At 40.9% G+C, this 15,363-nt stretch overlaps 1 protein-coding gene across 3 annotated transcripts in view; it reads right to left on the bottom strand.

Moving 5' to 3' along the window:
- Positions 1 to 15,363, bottom strand: part of MTHFD1 (methylenetetrahydrofolate dehydrogenase, cyclohydrolase and formyltetrahydrofolate synthetase 1) — a 61,207-nt gene that overhangs the window by 16,146 nt on the left and 29,698 nt on the right. For 2 of the 3 annotated variants that reach the window (XM_010588686.3, XM_010588685.3), the window contains exons 9-20: positions 12,403 to 12,530; positions 11,806 to 11,903; positions 11,242 to 11,415; positions 10,506 to 10,642; positions 8,670 to 8,716; positions 7,903 to 8,010; positions 7,679 to 7,753; positions 6,336 to 6,438; positions 3,463 to 3,539; positions 2,138 to 2,278; positions 517 to 585; positions 38 to 149 (exon numbers count right to left, since the gene is read on the bottom strand). In XM_010588686.3, the coding sequence (XP_010586988.3) occupies positions 38 to 149; positions 517 to 585; positions 2,138 to 2,278; positions 3,463 to 3,539; positions 6,336 to 6,438; positions 7,679 to 7,753; positions 7,903 to 8,010; positions 8,670 to 8,716; positions 10,506 to 10,642; positions 11,242 to 11,415; positions 11,806 to 11,903; positions 12,403 to 12,530 (1,269 nt within the window). Of the gene's footprint in view, positions 1 to 37; positions 150 to 516; positions 586 to 2,137; positions 2,279 to 3,462; positions 3,540 to 6,335; positions 6,439 to 7,678; positions 7,754 to 7,902; positions 8,011 to 8,669; positions 8,717 to 10,505; positions 10,643 to 11,241; positions 11,416 to 11,805; positions 11,904 to 12,402; positions 12,531 to 15,363 lie in introns of those variants that run through there. The other variant, XM_064292580.1, reaches the window with a different exon arrangement.

Below are 15,363 nucleotides of genomic sequence, written 5' to 3'. Positions count from 1 at the left end.
AAAACAGTTTATTCAGCAACTTTGCAAAACTACTCACCTACAAACCCTTCAGGGCCAACAAGTTTGAGTGCAATCCGGTCTGCTATGATAGAGGAATTCCCATGTGCAATGTTGGCAAACGGTCCAGCATGAACAAACACTGGAGTGCCCTGTGGAAATCAAGACATCATAAGGGCAACTCCCAATACTGCTTCAAAATAGGGTCGCCAAGGGTGATGGCTGAACAACGTGATGAACATAACTAATGTCACTAAACTGTACATGTGAAGACTGATGAAATGTCAAATGTTTTGTTACATATTTACCACAATTAAAAAAAAAAGATCACACAGTCAAAGGTACAGAATTTAGTTGGAACCCAAACTAAAAAGACTTCCCAGGGGAAAAATACAAACCTACCTCTTCCTGTATTTCAATAATGTCCCAGTCAGAACTGTGAGAAAGAAAGTAAGAAAGAGATGGGCAGGTGGAGGTCTCTGACTCCCCAAGAAAAGTGTTTACGACCACGCTGCTCACCTCCAGGGTCTGCATGAGGTTGGGCTTGATAGCATCCTTCATAAGCACCGTCAATGCACCACTCACCCCCTACAAAACAGACACATGACGTGTCAACTCCCACCAGCAAAAAACAACCTCTGACAACAACATTCAACATTTATAGGTCTTCCCTTTTTAGCCATCTTGGACCAATTAGGACTTTCTTTCACCTGAATTAGACTGTCCATTTGTTTTCGTTTTTTTTTTCCAGACCTTTTATGAAATTACCAGTTATTTTATTTAAGGAGAACTGACAGAATGAAAATGACATTCACATGCGAATTTTTAGAGAAACATGTAACCCTGGAAACAGGCATCTCAATAAAGCTTTGCTGCTGACTAATGTGGGGAATCCATTTTAGAACAGTCTAAAGCAGGGAAATGCTAGTTCCGAGAGTACTGAGTTATTTGTACCTTTGGTGTCTGGGCAGAAGGGGCTATAAACCAAACTCAACAGATGTTTCTCAAAGCTGAAACTAAAATTTTTCCCAGGAGTTCAAGACCAAGTCTTAAATATCAGGTCTCCCTTTTAAGCAATCCAATCAAAACTGAACAAACGGGTAGCAAAGTAAAATAAAGCAATGGTACCCACTTATATTCAATTCCAATGACTTTCTACATCTCTGGTTTAAATGTATTTAAAACATTTCTGGTTTAAAAGCGTTTAAGACAGCTTCTTTTTCTCACTCAGTAACTGTGAACACTGGGAATGAGTTTTTCTCCCTTTTTAAATTTAACATAACATTAATCACAGGCCAACAATTTAAATTGCATTTAAATTATTACAGTCTTTTTGGGAAATAATTTGGTATGTTACCAAGTGCCTTAAAATTGCCCCCTCTTTGACCCATTTCAAATATGAACTGGTTTGTTGTTGTTGTGAAGTTCTCTGACTCAATTTTGGTTTGTGTCAACACAAACAGGGTTCTAAAAAATTAATCTATAAGAACTCTCAATTCAAACCGATTAACATGTAGACAGTTCAGAAATAACCCTCAAGTGGAGAACCAGCCCAGCAGGATGAACGGCGGGGCTTTCAGGTAATTAACAAGAAATTGCTTCAAATGTCCCAATCCAAATGTCCTGGGGAGGGGCCAGGGTGTGACTCCAAGCTCAACCACCAAGGGCCTCACTTGGACTCTTGATGTTCTCCAGAAACTGAAGTCACACACCCTCTCTCTTGAAGATACTCACAGGATGAAGATGCTACTCAGACCACTGGAAACTTGTAGGCTATTACTGGAGCATATCACCTATTAAAAGCCCACTGCCGTCGAGTCAATTCCATTTTGTAGCAACCCTAAAGGACAGAGTAGAACTGCTCCATAGGGTTTCCAATGAGCAGTTGGTGAATTCAAACTGCTGATCTTTTGGCTAGCAGTCAAGCTCTAAACCACTGTACCACCGGTGCTCTGTATCACCTATTACTCATGACAAATTATTTTATAAATTCCGTAACTGTCTTATAAATAGCAGAATCCTATTGATTAGTTAACTGCAACATCTCAAGTACAGCATACTTTTTGTTATCAGTGCCTCTAAGAGACCCTAGGACAATGGACACAGATGTATCACCAAGCCTGGAGCACCTGACACTCACCAGGTCTTCAGCACTGATGGGCTCCCCTTTCTTGTTGGAAGCTACCACCATTTTGCCCAGTCTCTCTCTCATGTCTTCTAGAGAAGTGGTGAGAGCCAGGACAGCCATGATTTCACTGGCCACAGAGATATCAAACTGGGCCTATTGGCAAGGAAAAGACACAATAGAGAAAACTATGTTAAACCAGAATGATGACTTGCACAAGTAGTCGTTTTATGCATCCTAGGTTTAAACAAATAGCTTAAAAGGGTAGAATAACAGAATACTAAACAAAACAAAGAACTTAATTAAATAATCCTCCAGTAGCAAAAATTTTGGAGTCCCTGGGTACTGCAAATGGTTAATGAGCTCGGCTGCTAACCAAAAGGCTGGAGGTTCAAGTCTACCCAGAGGTACCTCAGAAGAAAGGCCTGGCAATCTACTTCTGAAAAATCAGTCACTGAAAACCTTGTGGAGCACAGTTCTCCTTTAACACACATGGGGTCACCATGATTCGGAATCAATTCAATGGCAACTGGTAGCAAAAATGTAAAATTAGGAGAAACCCTGAGAGTATAGTTCCGGGATACCCTTTTAACTCAGCACTGAAGTCACTCCTGAGGCTCACCCTTCAGCCAAAGATGAGGTAGGCCCATAAAACAAAATGACACTAAACGTGCACACCAGCCTAGGGGCAAAGACGAGAAGGCAGGAGGGGACAGGAAAGCTGGTAATGGGGAACCTGAGGTTGAGAAGGGAAGAATGTTGACATGTCATGGGGTTGGCAAACAATGTCACAGAACAATATGTGTATTAACTGTTTAATGAGAAACTAATGTGCCCTGTAAACCTTCATCTAAAGTACAATAAAAAAAAAATGTTTTTAATTAATTATCCCAAGACCTTGAGTAGCCAATTTAAAAAAAATAAATGTAGTAGGACCAACAAGCTATCATTTATCCCTGTGAAGGTCGCTTGTTATCACGTGGCTGTGGCTGCCCTAATGTACAAGGAAAGAAGGTGGACGCTCCTACACTGAAGAGACATACTACAAAACGGCCACCAAAAACAAAGCAATTTTAATCCATTTATGTGGAAGGATATTCACTTGGAGCTCTCCACCTCCAGGAAAAAATGCTGGAGAAAAACAGAGGTGACACATGGGATGTATTGCAAAGGCTGTCAGGAATGCTCAATACTGCACACCCACTCACTTCCATTTTAAAAAAGAGAAGGCAGAACAACACCTGGCAGTATCAGTCGTACGGAAGGGGATGGAGGAAGATAGAAGCGGCAAAAATCTGGTTCATGAGAACGAATTTACTTGGGAAGAAACAAATAGTTACCGTCCGCGTGTACCCTTTCTCCGTTGGAGCCTGTCCAATTGTGATCTTCCTCAGGAATCTATCATTGGTATCCAACACTACAGAAAAAAAGGGAAGAAACACAACAAATTTTAATAAAGGGACTATAAAGTTAAAGGAACCAGCAGAACTTTAAAGTAACAAGTTAATTTAAGAACTGTCTTAACACTTGATTTCAAAGTTGAACATAGGGTAAACATAACAAATTATATTCATGTACCATAAATATACAGGAATTATTTTCAAAGCAAAGGAATATAGTCTCTTTTTGTTTAGAGAATTCAAACAATTAGCCAGAAATCTGGAATCTATTTTAAAGCACATTCCATATTACAAGAAAAACAGCAGGCTACATCTTTTCAAAAGGCCTAGGTTTATGTCGTTGTTGCAGGAGGAGGTGACTCACTGACCTTACCCCATCCTTAGAAACACAAGAGCCATCAACTCAGGGCAAATACTGATGCCTTTTAAAACATGTCGGGTAACAGACCTGGGCTCTTCTTTAGAAGAAATAACTTCTATTCTGATAATAGAATACATATCCAGTTGTACAGCCTTGAAAATCATGGCAAAGATCAACCAATCAACCATCCAACCTTAATCCCGCCTCCTAAGGCTATGGCAACCATTAACATCTTACTGTATTCCCGGCTTTGTTTTGTATGACATGCCAAACAATAACAAAATACAAAATGAAGAAAAATAAACAACAACAAGAAACCAGTTCATATTCGAAATGGGTCGGGGGCAATTTTAAGGCACTTGGTAACATGCCAGATTATTTCCCAAAAAGACTTTAACAATTTAAATACCCAAAACCATGTCTTGTACATCACTGGCTATCACTGATGGATATATACCCACACGTACACATATACACTTGATAAGAACGTAATGTGTTGTTGAAAGCTACTCTTATTTTTCAAAAAATAGTCGAGTTCCTTGCATCTAATTTCTCTGTATAAAATAACCAGTCTTATTTTTTTCTTTGTCCCTCCCTACTTTCTTAGAAAGCATAAATTAGAAATAAAGCAAAGGAAAAGCGAATGAAACCATAAACCAAACCTGTTGCCATCTAGTTGATTCCGACCCACAGCAACCCTAAAGAACAGAGTAGAACTGCCCCATGGGGTTTCCAAGGAGCACCTGGTGGATTTGAACTGCCGACCTTTTAGTTACTAGCCGTAGCTCTTCTATGCCACCACGGTTTCAGATATTAAGAGTGCTAACTTAAAAATGCCATTAGCTGCTAGCAGTTATTCAGCCAATGAAAATCACAAAAACTGCCAATAAATTAGCCCCTAGCTGCATTCTGCACAACTGGGTGAAACTCCCTTCTCAGCAGTGATATAGGATAGATGGAAGCACTGTTGGTAAAAAATAAAACTCTAAGTCATGCTTAGTTGGATATACAGAAAAGCAACATATGGCAGTGACATCAGGCAACTCACCCACCAAGCTGCTAAGTATTTAAACCTTGAAAGTTAGCTAACTTCTAACAGGAGGGTTTAATAAAATGAGATAAAAATGATAAGGCAATTGAAGCTCCCATTTGAAGGTAGTCAGCTTGGTGCTTGATACCTGAAAGGAAATTCTTTGGCCTAGACATTAAACACTGTATAGTTCACAAAGTATTCATATACACTCATTGTTCCATCACAAATTCATAGACACCCTGGGAGGGAGGCAAAACCAAAAAGTTATCAGACGTATTCAGTCCAAGAGCCACGGGATGGAGCAGAATGAAGAGCCTGCGCAGCGTGGGGAGGGCTGTGGCGGCCCAGAGTGGTGATGACAGGAGTGTAACCGACTGGGTTGCTGGAGCAGAATAAGAGGAGTGTCTTCAAGCATAGGAGTTGGAGCAGAGTGAAGAGGTCATTCCTTAGAGGCCCAAAGTAGGACATCAGAGCTCAGGTGGAGTGAGAGGGCATATGTGCAGGAGAGGGGACCAGGAGCATGGGAGACTGGTTACACATGGATACAGGGACCAAATGAGTAAACATATTGTCATGGATTGAGTTGTGTCCCCCCAAAATATCTGTCAACTTGGCTAGGGCACTATTCCCAGTACTGTGTGATTGTCTACCATTTGCCATCTGGTGTGATTTCCCTGTGTGTTGTACATCTTGCCACTGTGATGTTAATGAGATGGATTAGTGGCAGTTACATTGACGAGATCTACAAGATTAGATAGCGTCTTAAGCTAGTCTCTTGAGAAGTGAGCAGTGACGTGGGGAAGCTCATGTCACCAAGAAAGCAGCACAGGAAACAGAGTGCATCCTTTGGACCCAGGGTCCCTGTACCAGGGGAAGATTGATGACAACAACCTGCCTCCAGAGCTGACAGAGACAGAAAGCTTTCCCCTGGAGCTGACGCCCTGAATCTGGACTTCTAGCCTACCAGACTGTGAGAGAATAAACTTCTCTTTGTTAAAAAAAAAAAAAAAAGCCAAGGCAAGCCAGAGAGTTACAACAAAAATCAATCACTTATGCCAGACAAGAGTTTTGAAAATAAAGGGAATAATTTCCCTACTTCATGACACCAAAACTTTTTGCATAAAATGAAACATGTAAAATTGTATTTTTCTTTGATGCTTGAGCTTCCTCGAAACCAGTGTTTCAATCAGCACTGAATAGGCAGCAAAATGTTCAATCATTCCAACAAAGAGAGATCTAAGGACTGCTAATAAGGAGAGATATTAATGGAGGTGGCCAGAAAAAGCAGTAAGTCAGCATCCTGGTCATGCATTCACCATGAAAACACCAAAACACAAGCCTTTGGACCTTGCATTTTTACAGCTCTCTGGGGGGGTGCAGGGTGTGAAGTCAATCAAGTCAAACTAGGCACTCTGGTACCTCTCTGCCAAGTTATGGTTTCCGGATCAATATCCAGTCTTGCAAATCTGTTTATCTCTTCATCTGTCAGTGTGGTAGGGTCGGTCTTTTCAATGCCTAGTCTCTGAAGAAGTAGGAAAATTAATACATAAAATAAGACAAAACAAGCAAAAGCATAATACATTAAAAAAAAAATTAAGCCTAGTATATCTCAAAATAGGATCTCTTCTGGGAAATACAAACCATCTTAAATTCCAAAGGGAAAACTGTGACCCCTTTGGCTAAACATAGGGGGCATTTCCTACTTAGACACATACAAAGGCTTTATTAACATGTTCATCCCAACATCTGAGCACCAGAGGCATTTTCCTAAGCTCAGCCCTAAACAAGTATATTGTTGTTGTTAGGTGCCATCAAGTCGATTCCGACTCATAGCGACCCTATGCACAATAGAACGAAACACTGCCTGGTCCTGCGCCATCCTTAAAATCGTTGTTACGCCTGAGCTCATTGTTGCAGCCATTATGTCAGTCCACCTCGTTGAGGGTATTCCTCTTTTCCGCTGACCCTGTACTCTGCCAAGCACGTCCTTCTCCAGGGACTAATCCCTCCTGACAACGTGTCCAAAGTACGTAAGACGCAGTCTTGCCATTCTTGCTTCTAAGGAGCATTCTGGTTGTACTGCTTCTAAGACAGATTTGTTCGTTCTTTTGGCAGTCCATGGTATATTCAATATTCTTCGCCAACACCACAAACAAGTATAGTGAACGAGAATTCCTAATTCACCAAACTGAAACATATTGAAAGGAAATGCAATGTACAGAGCTTTTTTTTCAATCAGACAATTGAGAAGCCCGATTCGAATTAAATTTTGTTGTGTGCTGTCAAGTTGGTTCCGACTCATAGCGACCCTGTAGGACACAGGAGAGCTGCCCCGTATAAATCTTTATGGAAGCAGATTGCCACATCTTTCCTGAGGAGCAGCTGATGGGTTTGAACCACCAACCTTTTGGTTAGCAGCCGAGTGCTTCACCACTGCGTCACCAGGGCTCCTACTGCACCATTAAACCAAAAACCAAACCAAACCTGTTGCTGCTGAGTCAATTCCGACTCATAGTGACCCTACAGGACGGAGCAGAACTGTCCCAGAGGGTTTCCAAGGATCAGCTAGAGGATTCAAACTGCCAACCTTTTGGTTAGCAGCCATAGCTCTTAACAACTATGCCACCAGGGTTTTCATTATGACCTTAAGACTGGTTATTAATGTAACTTGATCCAAAATAGGCTAACCTAAGAGGATATTTTCCTCTTGGTCAATTACCAAATTTCATACTATATCAAAATTAAAGAAGCAAAAACCTTACCCGTAGCCTTCGAATTTGAATATCAGAGAACTTTCTCACTCCATTTACTGATGGTACCAAACGATTAAAGAGAGCCTTAAAGAAAAGGAGGAAAGGGCTTTGAAATGAGAGCAGTCCCACTGCCTTGCTACCTACATCATCAGCACCCAGAGGACTAACACTAATTCAGGTGCTTCAACCCTTTCAAAAGTGTTCATGGGGCTTGTGGGGCAGCAGCACCCTACCTTGTCTGTCTGTGTCAGTTCATGGAACATCCGGGCATCGATGGCTGCAGCAACGAGGTTATTAGCTGCAGTGATGGCATGGATGTCCCCTGTGAGGTGGAGATTAAACTACAAAAGAACAGAAACCACATTGGTCTCTCAACTTCTCTCCATCTTTTCGACCTTCATTCTATGGCAACCAGATCAATTCCTGTGCTAAAGCCAGGGGAGCACCGGAGGCAGCACGGCGAGTGGACAAGCATCAGATTTAGATAGCTCTTGAAAACACAAATTACTGTCCTCAGAACAAACTCCTCCCGAACTCAGAACCTGTGGTTCTCCCTAAATGACATGTCCAGAAACCACAAACTCCACACCACCGGGGTCAGCAGCAACACTGTATCACTGAGGACACACTCCCTGCCCTTCAAGCAGTAGGTGAAAGGCATACACTGCAGCGGCAAGAGCTCTGTATCTTCACGCACTGTTTTTGTTTCTGTAGCTATTACTCGAACTTCCCCAGATGCTGGCTCTTCCCAACCTCATGGTTCATTTGATCACTTGCTTAAAACTATTAATCCCACTACGAGGCGGACTTTGAAGTCCTTGGCATGTCAAGAAACCAGGCTGACTCATAAGTCTACAATTTAAGATATTTTTCTCTTTAAGTGTTCCTCCTGCTGAGAAACAAGTCTCTTGTCCACCACGAGCTCTAGAAAAAAAGTTCATCTCTGGAGGGAAAAACTGTAATAAAGGGTCTGTTTCAATCAAATCCCAGAATCCTTTACCTCTTCCATGGGAATAACCTGCGAGTAGCCACCTCCTGCAGCGCCACCTAGAGGACAGGTCAAGGGTGAGGACTCGTGTTAAGGATGCTTCTCTGAGACTCAGGAATCAATTAAACGCAGATCATCAGTTTTTCTGTTTTGTTTTTAAACTACTAACCCTATTATTTATTTACTTTTTAGACAGATTTATTTACATTTAGACAGATTTGATTACCTGTTTTCTAGCTAAAACACTTGTTCAGGCTGCACAGTCTCTCAATTGAAATTTGAGCCTTAAATGACAAAAAAATGAAAACATACATACTCACTGCCTTTAGAATCAGGTTCCACCCGTGATTCCTAACACTTGTTAAAAGGCTCAGACTACAGTTACATAAAAGCAAACCTGTTCCATTTCCTACTCTTATGAATGCCACTCTGGCATTTTAAAAAAGGCATATTTAAAACACAGACCTAACACAAACACTAAAACAATAACACAAACAGGGAGACTGTAATTCCTTCCAAATAGGAGACATGTTAGAAAACAGCTTAAATGCTAGATTACTGCTGGCCCATTATTACTCAAAGGCCAGTCAAAAATGCCCAGGTTACAGCTACTGTCTGGAGGGGAGATGAGATGGCAGAGGAGGACAGGAGTTGGATAAATGGACATGGAAATACAGGGTGGAGAGGAGTGTGCTGTCTCATTAGGGGCAGAGCAAGGTGTATATAAGGTTTTGTATGAGAGGCTGACTTGATTTGTAAGCTTTTACTTAGAGCACAAAAAAAAAAAAAAAAAAAGCCCAGGTTACCAGGTTATCAGTGAGATTAAGGTCAATTTGGAGTATACATTTTGTGGCTTTTGTGAGGCATAGACCTTGCAATGGGGTAATTCATAACAAGAGGAAAAGGAGTACATTGGGTTCAAAAAGCAGAACAAGGGATAAGACTAATTCTGAAGTTGAGAGGAGATTATTAAGACAAAGCTAAAAAGCTGAGCCGAGTCAACATATGTGTAAAATTTAACAAAATGATAGGCCAAAGAATGGCAAAGGTGTACCCTGTGTGAACATTAGTAATAATTGCTAGAATAAGCAGAATGTGACTGCCCTGACACTGTGCAAATGAGAAGGACAACTCTGCAAGAGCCCTCTAGTAATTAATAAAAATAATTAAGAGTATGTTTGCAGTATTGCAGGTTTCAGAAGCTGAAGATCAAGTATCATTACTGACGTGCTTTTATATAATCAGAAGATGGAACACTGTATTGATGGTATTGTTTTAGAATTTGAAAAAGTTAAAATTATACGCTCTGAAGTAAAGATGTGGGTGCCCCATTCTGATACTCAATAACAGTCTCTGACCAAGTTACCTCTGAAGTCTCAGCTGCCACTATTGTAAAATAATGATAATACTGGCTATCTCATATTGGAGGATAAAATAATGTGCACAAACTACTTAGCACAAAACCTGGCGCAAAGCATACACTCATTAAGGGAAGGCTTTTCTTATCCCCAAAAGGGTGAAATATGTGTGAGATTTGTATTTGTCTCCACAAAATCAGCATGATGATCAGTGGCTATGATTACCTTTATTGTTAGTGTTGACAGTTGACTATTAGAGTCATCTAAAAGCACCCCCAGCTACACATTACCCATCCCAGGGAATTCCTGTGCAATGTCTAATAGCAACAGCAGGATTGGGATGATTTGATGAAAGCCTTCCCCAAAAGCAACACAATAGGGATGGGTGAGGAGGACATTCCTGGTGTCTAAATGAGGTGAAGACCTATAAGCATTCGTGGGTTGAGTGGACCAGAAAGAACCGATCACCCCAGGTCTAGCCCACTAATACCTTTTATTCCAAAGGTCGGGCCCTGAGAAGGCTGTCGTACACACGCAAATACATTCTGATGAAGGTAGGCACCAAGGGCTTGTACCAGCCCAATTGTCGTCGTGCTTTTCCCTTCTCCCAGGGGTGTTGGAGTTATTCTTCAAGATGAAAGCAAAGAGATAAAGGTTTATTTATAGAATTAAGTTTATCTGAATCACTAAGACAGACTTAGCAAATCCTACAGAATGACTCTTAAGCCAAATAAAAAGGAAGACAAAAGGCCTGAAAGGGATCTTGTCCAAGACTCTTAGCTGTATTTTCCCAAAATTTTAAATGAAAAAGCTGCTGTATTTCAGGTCTTCTCACTGTAAGAAGTAAATACATTTTACCTTATAGAGATACACTGCTGTAACTTTAATTTATCAATTTATAACCTTAAAAATTAGCCCAGCAATAAAAATGACTGCTCCATAGATCTAGTGAATTAATGAATTTTGGGTTAAAAAAAGTCAATTCCATCTGAAGACCAGATTTTAAGACTCAACCCTTCTTGTCTTTCAAAAATTATAATCTACTCTTACCTATCTCACAGGGCTGTTGTGAGGGTCCAGTGAGATAATACATGTGAAAATGTCAAAACCAAATTAAAGGAACCTTTCACATACATGTGCTAAGTGTCTAAGCACAACCTCTGGCAATAACATCCATGACTTTAACAGTATGGGGATTCAATCAACAAAATGAATGAAAACCATACCCCGTCACCACCACATATTTTCCATCAGGCTGATGCCTGAGGCGTTCTAGCGCTGAAAGCAGAACCTTGGCCTTGGTTTCACCATACAATTCCACCTCTTCAGAGAGCAGACCAATTTCTCGAGCCAGGTTACCAATGGGCTTTGGTTTGTAAGCTCGTGATATATCAATGTCACTTAAAAGAAATGCAGAAAATTTACATCAATCTTCATTCACTGAATTTAATTAGCCCCACCCTAAAAACACCCTGGTGGTGCAATTGTTAAGCGTTTGGCTGCTAACCAAAAGGCTGGCAGTTCGAATCCACCCAGCAGCTCCGTGGGAGAAAAGACCTTGTGATCTACTTCTATAAAGATGACAGCCTAGAAAACCCTATGAGGCAGTCCTACTCTGTCGCATGGGGTCACTATGAGTCGAAATTGGCTCCATGGCACCCAACGACAGTAATGCCCCTCTCCCCCAACCACTGATGGTGCTTTCAAAAAGAAGCATACATGTATCCATGGTATCTGTCAGCTAAAAACCAATGATTCTATATTTTAAATCTGTAAAAGTTTATTTTTACCTAGGGACAGGTGTCTTGAGGTTAAGGCTGTTATACTGAATCACCCACTCTCCCGGCTTAAATTTCTCCAGGAAACGTTTTGCACTCTCCACTGTGCTCTAAACAAAAGGATATAAACGGAAGTGAAAAGAGGTAATTAGTTCACCCTCCACCTCCGTTCCAAAGCCCAGGTCACTCCAGCTGAATCACAAAACTAAGTGCTTCATGATCTACCTGTAAACAAACATGCTTCAATACCAGGCAAGAGTGTATGAGCACCTAAAATGCTTTGGGGCTGCTTGCGTGTGAAAAAGGGCAAGCAAGCCAAAGCATGGCTAGCAAGGCAATGTGCTTGCTGTTTCCTTTTCTGGAAGTCATTATACTCCAAAGTAAATTGCAATTGTGCCATCTCTCCTTCCCTCTATTCATCTGACCAATTCTATTACTTTGTTCTTCCATTCCCTTTTTTCCCTCCAACAGAGTCACACCCTTACTTAGCTTCTAAGTATGTCTTACGACAGTTCTACTTGGGGGAAAAAGCACTAACGTGAATTTTGAATTCTACTTGAGTTCTATCAGCTTCTTAGAACGATTGCAGAAACTTTTATTCACAAGTACCTGCATTAGCATTGCCACCGTCATGGGCCCGACACCGCCAGGAACAGGGGTGATGAAGCCTGCCCTCTCTTTGGCCTCGTTGTATGCCACGTCACCCACAACTTTTCTCCCGTTCGGTTTTGTATCATCTGGTCAAGGGAGGAAAGTCAAAGCTAAGTTTCAGAATTGCAATTTCTAAATAAATTGATCAATTACAACAGCTTGTTCCAGAAACTAAACAGAAATTCGGTTTTGTAGTTTATTCAGGCTCAAGGGCCTACCTTACTTAAAAGCTACAGGATGACAGGTATTTGCTATTTCCTAGGGAAAAAATGCGTTTACCTGCAAATAATTCACAAGGTGCTTAATAGTTTTTTTTTTTTTTAGAACCAGAAGAGAATCCTTTTATAGTCCATCAGGTGGCAAGTAAAATACCAACTGTTTCTTAAAACCAACTACCCTATACATAATGAGCACTTTTTAAAACACTAATTTGTGAGGTCTACAAAGGAATTTTTGGGTGCATAAAGCTCTAACTATGTCACAGCTGCCAGATACCGTTTCTAGAGCAACTGTCAGCATTTTGTAAGCGCCAGGCATGAGCTAGAGGAACAATTCGACATCCAATTCCAAAGACAAGCAGCTACTTAAATGTATGCTAAAGGCAAAGAATATAATTACGCTTCCCTTAAAAAGATACAAGAACAACTACAAATCTTACCAGCACAGAAGAGCTATTCAAGAGAACAAAACCCAATGATGCATCATTTCTCACTCGTACAAAGAACATCCTACACTTGGCGACAGTGCACTTCCGGGGGTGGGGGCCTGGGGTACAGGGCTTGACCTTGTAGGCTAAGGCTCCTGAGGCAGAATCGGAGTCACATCATCACTTTTCTATAATCAGATTTCCACAACTGAGACATGAAGCTTCAGGAAGTAGCCAAGAAGCCAGAATTAAGAGATTCAGACTCTCGGATCAGGCTCTCCTACTGTTAGTTCACAGCCCCTGTGGGCTCCATATCTACCTGCAGCCCAAAGGTGCAAAGGATTAACGCTACCAGTGCGCTTGGCTGGTAACCAAAAGGTTGGAAGTTGGAGTCTACCCAGAGGCACCATGGAAGAAAGCCTGGCAATCTACTTCAGAAAAATCAGCTACTGAAAACCCTACTGAGCACAGCTATACTCTGACACAGTTGCAGTCGCCATGAGCTGACTTGACGGCAACCGGGTTTTTGTTTTTTTTCATAAGGTGGCCGAGAAGCAAATAAGAAAATGTGCACATTCTTGAAATTGGAAAAGCATTTTTCAAACATAAGGATTTCTCTTCTCGTCTGAGATATGTATTTTTTCATATGTACTTGTATAACCATAAGGAGCTGGTAAACACAACTCCTTTGGATAGTTTCAGGGCTCTAGAAGATTACAAAACAGCAGGCCAGGACAGAACATTTCCTCTCATAATCCTGAAAGTCAAGTTTCAAAATGCTAAGGAGCTATAGTTTACCCTTTGTACAGGTTTCAACAGTCTAACCCTAAAATTAGCTTAAAAGAACCCCTGCTCCCCTTTCTATTTTTTAATGTCAGTCGTTTTAATTTCATCTTACATAGGAGACACATATCAATAACTGCAGAACTAAATGCTGTACCAGATAAGCTCAGTTTTGCTCCTGAACAATCTATCATAAACACTACCAGGGCTGGCTTGAGTGTCCTCTGATATACGCAGTGTTTCACAGACATTGTAATGCGGCCGGTGGAAAAAGTAAGCGTTCCTCAACCTAAGTATCTGGTTTCAGTAACGGACAAACATTTTGATTATATACCTTGGCCCTAGGGTTCCCCTTTCATTGGGAAATTAATTGTATGAACAATTAAAACTTAAGGCTGTCAGTGCCTTGACTCCTTCACATTTTACTTGGGGACCCCAGTAGAGAAGGCACTGAACCGGATTGGGGTAGGATGAAGGATCTGCTCCCTCTTTCTACAGCCTCTCCATAAACACTTAATATCCATCTGTGCTTTCTCAAACCATCATCAGTGAGCCAAGCAGGAAGAACACTTATGCATGTTTCTCTGACCAAAGCTTTCTGCTCTACACTTGAATAAAAAAATACTCCAAAATTTTTTGAAAAAAAAAAAAAAAAAATGCATACCTTAACCCATTCTTCATTTGGCAAGCGACTTATGATGTTATCCCTGAGTGTGTCATGTAAACCATTTAAATGAAAATATGAGCCAAGAAGCGGTCACAGTTGTGGGATGTGGTGCTTCTAAAGTAAATATCTGCCAAGAACAGTTTTTAGGTTCCCTAACCCACCACTGCTCTGTAACTCACTAATGATTTTGCTACCTTGGGGAACAACAGGAGCCCTGGTGGTACTGTGGTTAAGAGCTACAGGGGCTAACCAAAAGGTCGGCAGTTCAAATCCACCAGCTACTCCTTGGAAATCCTATGGGACAGTTCTACTCTGTCCTATAGGGTCACTATGAGTAGGAATTGACTCAGTAGCAATGGGGTTGGTTTGGTCTGTGGGAACAATAAAAGCCAATTTATCAATATTTATTTGCCTATATGTTCAGGATCAGTAAAAATACAGTTTATCAGGAGACAGAATACTGCTTTTCTGTTACTCATATTTTATCATCTATGTGAGGAATAAATATGAATAGGACGGTAAGTTTCATGTCTGCAAGACTCAAAATCCCTACCCAGGTTTTCCTTCTTCCATCTCTCACATCTAATCCAAAGAATGTCAAAAGCAGAAATATAATACAGAAGATGCAAGGTTTTAAACAGAATGAGCTTGAATGTCATATTGCAAGGACTCAAAGTGAGGAGTTGTAGGAGAGCAATTTCTTTATCACCCATTAGATAATTACACTACAAGAAAATGAGTGATCAATTATGAGCTACTGTCTTTAAAGCATGCTAGGGAGAGTGGGAGGGAGGTTAAAAACGGTGAAGACTTGACAGTGACT

The sequence above is a fragment of the Loxodonta africana genome, chromosome 10 (assembly GCF_030014295.1).
Source record: "Loxodonta africana isolate mLoxAfr1 chromosome 10, mLoxAfr1.hap2, whole genome shotgun sequence".
In the NCBI taxonomy this organism is placed as follows: domain Eukaryota; kingdom Metazoa; phylum Chordata; class Mammalia; order Proboscidea; family Elephantidae; genus Loxodonta; species Loxodonta africana.
The sequence above is the reverse complement of the archived record's forward strand: the minus strand, read 5'-3'. Positions and strand labels throughout refer to the sequence as shown.